The following is a 5,933-nucleotide window of genomic DNA, read 5'->3' as shown; positions in this document are numbered from 1 at the left end:
TGAGAAGGGAACAGGGCTTGGAGGCTGAGACTGAGGAACTGCCTCTCAGTGGCCTCCGCCTTGGTGTGCATCCAGTCTGCCCACCTAGGGGGCTGGAGGTGGCCTTCCCTTCTCAGGGCCACACCCCCTGAAAGTAGCCGCTGCCTCAAAGTGCCCTCCATTTAATACTTAGAAGAGGAACAGTTTGGGTAGAGTCCCACCATTAGTCGCCTAGGAGAAGTGAGACAGCTCCTGGAGGCTGTGCAGAACATGTGAGCCTGCCTCCCGGGCTCCGCTCAAGCCTGTCTTCTGGCCACTCGGATTCTCAACCCTGGGTTGGGTGTGTACGTGTGTGTTGCAGCGAGGGCCCTCCGTTCCACTGCTGTCCCTGCCCCTGCAAAGGGACTCTGATCACAGTGGTCGGCAGCTGCCGGTGCCAGAAGCTGGCTTGTAAGGTGAACAAATATCCTGGAAATCCTGACCAAAAAACAAACAAAAGAGCACAAATCCAGTCTCCTTTTTCTAAGAAGAGTTCCTTTTACTGCCCACAGGAGGAACCCTGTGGATGAAGTTTTATTCTTATATAAAAACAGTCCGTTTCCGTTGCACAATAAATAGCTGCTCCCTCACGGGGTGGGGGTGGGGTGGAGGCAGGGGTGTCCTGCTGCTGGGGCGAGGGGAGCCCTGGGGCTGCCCGGTGGGTGTGCATGTGGGCAACCCGGTCAGTCGTCGTCGCTGTCTTGTGCCGACTCTTCCGCCGACTCCTCTGCACTCTCTGGCAGGTCGTCGCCCATCTGCGCAAACCTTCCAGACTGTGCGTCCCACATGTACCTGATGGTCACTTTGAACTCAGCCATCTCATAGCCAAAAAGCTTCTGCAAGAGATGAAAGCCGGGGAGGGGACGTCGTCAGGAGCTCGAGGGAGCACTTCCACAGGGTCCTCCTGCCACATAACCCGCCGGCTACTCACCAGGACACGGGCCTGCTCCGGTGTCAGCACGTCGCCCTCCTTGCACACCTCGTAGTCAGACAGCAGGGTGACCACACCTGCAGGGGAGGGTGGCCCCAGGTAGTCACATCTGGCCCGGAGGACTGGGCACGCCTGCCCCGAGGTAGACAGAACCCAGCGACCTCATCCTCCCAATGCTCATACACACCAGGTCCCAGACTGACTCCCCGGGTGGCCCCAGGTGGGTGGCATCTGGGCTGTAAATGACCACTCCTCCACCCCAACTGCCTGTGAAATACCGTGGCTGCACTGCCCCTTGACCCCTTACCTTTCTTGAGGGCAGTGGGCAGGCCCAGCTGCCTCAGCTGTGGCTCCATGGAGTGTGGGAACTGCTTCAGGGGCCCAGGATCCAGGCTCACCGAGAAGGATGCTTTGTTACCGGCTCGGGCGTAGTCCATCTCCGTGAACTTGGTGAACCACCTCAGGGGAAGCAAGATACCTGACTGGCCCACCAGAAGTCAGGCTCTCCCAAGTCTACTGTGGCCATAGGTGTCTTCCGCCCCTCCATCTGGCCAGAAGCCGCTAGTTTCAGGCACAGGTGCCTGCACTCGGCACCAAATCTCTGGATCCTCTCCCACCTTCTTGTTCCCACAAGCACTTACTCGTTCACTTCCTCTTTAGTTCGATTGGTGAAAAGGAGACCAACTTCACCCTTCAGCTTCCTGCTGACCTACAACCCAAGGCAAAGGCCATGCTCGCTGGGTCACAGGCTCTCCAACGGAGCAGCAGGGCATAGGGCAGCCTGCCTCTGGCCCCTCCCACGGAGGGACCGAGACTCACCTGGTGCAGGTTGTCTTTGTACTCATCAGAGGGGCTTCGACCCAAGGCCACCATCATCACTTTGTTTTTTCCAAAGAACATCCTGTGAGAAAATGGGAGTGCCGGGGTGCTTGTGAAGGAAGTGACTCGCCAGTCCACCCGTCAGCTGAGGGCCAAATGCCAACCAGCTGCAGCTTAACAGGAGCTGCTCTGCAGGGGAGGCCCACGCTTCTCCCCAAACACTGCCCAGATCTTGTCTCCCAGCACGCTGTCTTCACCAGCCCACCTCCTGCCTGGGTAGACACAGGCTCCCAGGCCACCCACACCGAAAGACTACAACGGAGGCATGCTCCTACGAGGCTCAGATCGAAGGCCTTCTCCCACAGGGCCACTGCTAAGTATTCCCCGCGCACGGAACAAGCCCGTCCCTCGAGGCCTCAGTGCCCTATCAGCTTTAATCACAACAGCGTGCCCTTCAAGAGGGGTGTGGCCTTGTGTCCTCAGGGAGGTGTCTGAGGGTCACCACTGCCCGCCTCTATCCTCTTGCCCCACGCCGGCCCCTCTGTGAGGCCTGCTTACCGGCTGTGCTTCCAGGCGTTCCGGATGTCCTTCAGCTTGCTGTTCCTCATGTTGGCCACGGAGAAGATGAAGAGGTACTTGTATGTGTCCACACATTTTCGAAGCTGTGGGGCAATTCATGGGGCACTGGGGTCCAAGGGGCAGCATGATTGGGCAGTACCCTGGCCTCCAGGGGTGGGGAGAATCTGCCCAAGGCCACTCAGAAGCACGGGAGTTTAGAGCCGGGGGCCTCTAATTTGCTGCTCTCTTCCTCTGCCCCAGTAATGCAACCAGGACCAAGTGTGGGGGCTGCCGCCACCCAAGCACAACAGATATGCGCTACAGTACAGGCGCAGAGGAGCCCTGGCACAAGGCAACGTGGTCTTCCCCAAGCTCTGACTATCTGTGGCCACCCAGTGCCGTCAACCACTTCTCGGCCTTTTTACAAACCTGGAAACACACCCATGCTAGGGAGGCTTTTGCTAGACAGAAACGTTAACAAAAATCAAACCATTGTCATTAAGTTGATTCTAATTCAGCGCAACCTTAGAGGGCAAAGTACAACCACCCATCTTCTTAGGAGCAGCTGGTGGGTTTGAACTGCGGACCTTGTGGCTGGCAGCCCAGCATACCACCTACTCCACGTCACTATTTACTTAGGAGACATTGCTGTGTATGCAGAATATTTGTCTAGGACCCCTGTGTCCGTCTAGCCTGCAGGCTGGGGCTGGCAGCCCCCAGCATACCACCTACTGCACGTCACTATTTACTTAGGAGACACTGCTGTGTATGCAGAATATGTGTCTAGGGCCCCTGTGTCCGCCTAGCCTGCAGGCTGGGGCTGGCAGCCCAGAGGCCGCATGGGCAGCGGGCAGGACAGGAGGGCAGCTTTGCAGCTACCCACACCTGGTAATAGCCTAACTTTTGACAGGCTCGCCCCTGGCTTTGGCAGTCACCCCAATGGCAAACTGGGGATACATCTCCTAGCATCTAAGGGTAGCTTGAGGACCTAGAAACAGATGTATAAAACCGCTGGCCTACCTAAACCATGATAAAAACAAACTCCTTGCTGGACACAGCACAGAGCACATAAAATGGGTTGGTAAGTAGTTTCTAACAGTACGGTCGCCTAGCCCACAACCCCACACGAACCTTATAAACCAAATGTAAACTCTGGAAAAATAAAATGGGCAATAGGCTCTTACCTCTTCTATCAGGTTCTGTTTCAGTTCCAAGCCTTTCTTGGCAGTTTTGGTTAAGGAGACTAAAAGGAGAGAGAAGAAGGATTGGGGAGTGGGGGGGGGGGTGGGGGTGATCAGAGAGGAATCTGGATGGCCCGGGAGACATTTTCTTTTCCCTTTTGTAACTTAGCTCAGAGCTGGCTTCGCTGGACCGAGCATCTAAGGCGAGGCAGCAAGCCTTCAACACCTGTTTCTGGCATGCAAGGCTGTCAACAGGGCCCGCGGAGTGCCCTATTGTTTCCTTAGGCAGAGTAGGTGCTACTCAGGCCTTCTCAGGAGCCCTGGTGGTGCGGCGGTATGTGCTGGGCTGCGATCCGCATAGTGGAAACCACCAGCAGCTCCAGGGTGCGAAGAGAACTGGGTTGTTTTTCTGTTAAGTCTCAGAAACCCCACAGGGGGTGGCCAGGTGGCAGTTACAGAAGAGCCCTCCTTAGGCTCACCTACAGATGTGTAAGGAGGCATGGAGTGGGGCTGTCCAGTCCTTGCTCTTCAGGCACTCAACTGCTGGCAGAGCTCTGCGGTCTTACTGCTCTCGGCCACGGACCACCTATACTTGGCCTTCACTGGGGAACAATGATGGTCTGAGGATTGCTTGCATGGATTCTGCTACATCTCTACTTCAGTCTGGTAACTTGGATCCACAGATGCAGCTAGGCTCCATGGGACACAGGGGCTGACATACCTATTTGTAAACAGGTGAGGCTCAATTTGTCCAGTCACCCTTGAAGAGTGTAGTGTTCACTTGCCCAGTGCCCCTCCAGATTCAAATTTATCCCACAAATGCCTACCCCAGCACCCACTGCAAAGCCCTGGGTGCCCCCAGGAATGGTCAGCCTCATACTATGATACAATCTACCTGACACCTTTCACAGGGCACACAGCAGTCACACCAGTGAGAGGGTACACAACATGCATGTCATCATCTTCTCTGTGACAACTTGGGTCCAAGTCAGAGCCATCCTCCCCGATCTCCTGCTTCCTGCCACCCTTGCTCTGTCCCCCATCTCACTACCTCAGCCTGTCTTCAACCGAACGGCCAGAAAGAGTATAAAACAGCAGTTCTCAACCGGTGGGTCACGACCCCTTTGGCGGGTGTGTGTCAAACGACCCTTTCACAGGGATCTCCGGATTCATAACAGTAACAAAATTACAGTTATTAAGTAGCAACGAAAATAACTTTATGGGGGGGAGGGAGGAGGAAGAAATGGGGAGCCTGATATCAGGGGCTCAAGTGGGAAGAGAATGCTTTGAAAATGATGATGGTGACATAATTGCAAATGTGCTTGACACACTGGAGGAATGTATGGATTGTGATAAGAGATGTAAGTGCCCCCAATAAAGGTAAGAAAAAAAGAGAAAATAATGTTATGGTTGGGGGGGTGGTGTCACCACACCACGAGGAAGTGTATGAAAGGGTTGTGGCATCAGGCAGGTTGAGAACCACTGCTCTAGAACAGAGAACTGCCCCTGTGGGTTTCTGAGCCTGTAGCTCTTGAGGCCCTAAAGTTTAGGGAGGTTCTTAAGAACGCCTTGTCTTTCTCCCGTGGAGCAACTAGTGGAGCAACAGCTGGCCTGATGATTCGCACTTCACGCCGGGGCTCCGATGGCCGTGCTAGGTCCCTAAGTCTTTGTGGAATGAGAGACTCCATCCCAGTAATGGCCTCTTAGAAGGTAACTGCTGAGGATTCAATGATGGAAACTTCGGGACCTACTCGCTCAGTCGAAATCGACTTCACGGCTCTTTCAAACAAGCACCCGCCGGCGCCCAAGGTAGGCCGGGTGGGCTGGCAGGAGGGGAGGGGAGGAGAGGCGCCCCGAACCAAGGGAGGTGGGAAGGGCTCCAGTGGGAAAGGTTGGCCCAGAAGAGACGGCGGACAGCCTGAGTTCTCAGCCGCGGTTTTCCAACCGACTCGGCCTAAAGAGCACGGAGGCCAGGCAAGCCTCCGATCCCGTGGCCAGGCGGCCCCAGCCCCCGCCGACGCTCCAGCCGCGCGGAGGCCCCCAGCCCAGCTCGCGGCGGGGCCACGGCGCTCCTCCTGGCGGCCCCGGGGATCCCGTCTGTGCCCGAGCCCCGCGCCCCCACCGCTGCCGCCTTCCCGACCCGGAACGCCCCCGCCTGGCCCACCTTTTTTGTCACGCTTGGACTTGGGCATCTCGCTGGCGCCACGTGCCGCGGAAGGGCGCGCTGCCGGTGAGGCCCCCGGCGGCGCGGGGGCTTCTGGGACGGCAGCCGCGAGCTGCCCGCGCGGGTGCCTGATCCGATCCGCGCCCAGGCGCTCCTGCCGCCGCCGCCGGGCCCCCACCCGCGCCGCCCCCACCTTTCAGGGCGCGGCTGCGCGCACGTCCCGACGGCCCGAGCGGCCCGGGAGCGCCTCTTGTGCGCCCCG

At 57.3% G+C, this 5,933-nt stretch overlaps 1 protein-coding gene across 2 annotated transcripts; it reads right to left on the bottom strand.

The window, feature by feature from the left end:
* Window positions 1-511: 511 nt before the first annotated feature.
* MRTO4 (MRT4 homolog, ribosome maturation factor) lies at window positions 512-5,932 on the bottom strand. 2 transcript variants are annotated; one of them, XM_075551386.1, is made up of 8 exons: window positions 5,672-5,932; window positions 3,511-3,569; window positions 2,327-2,430; window positions 1,769-1,850; window positions 1,591-1,658; window positions 1,257-1,408; window positions 950-1,026; window positions 512-854 (listed from the first exon to the last, which is right to left on the bottom strand). In XM_075551386.1, exons 1-8 carry the CDS (start codon window positions 5,697-5,699, stop codon window positions 702-704), a joined length of 723 nt encoding a protein of 240 aa, XP_075407501.1. In that variant the 5' UTR covers window positions 5,700-5,932; the 3' UTR covers window positions 512-701. The 2 variants fall into 2 exon arrangements, with proteins under 2 accessions (XP_075407501.1, XP_075407510.1); XM_075551395.1 differs by lacking the exon at window positions 5,672-5,932 and adding an exon at window positions 5,259-5,566.
* Window position 5,933: the final 1 nt, after the last annotated feature.

The sequence above is a fragment of the Tenrec ecaudatus genome, chromosome 1 (genome assembly GCF_050624435.1).
Source record: "Tenrec ecaudatus isolate mTenEca1 chromosome 1, mTenEca1.hap1, whole genome shotgun sequence".
NCBI lineage: Eukaryota > Metazoa > Chordata > Mammalia > Afrosoricida > Tenrecidae > Tenrec > Tenrec ecaudatus.
Note: the sequence above shows the minus strand (reverse complement) of the source record. Positions and strands in the feature narration are given on the sequence as shown.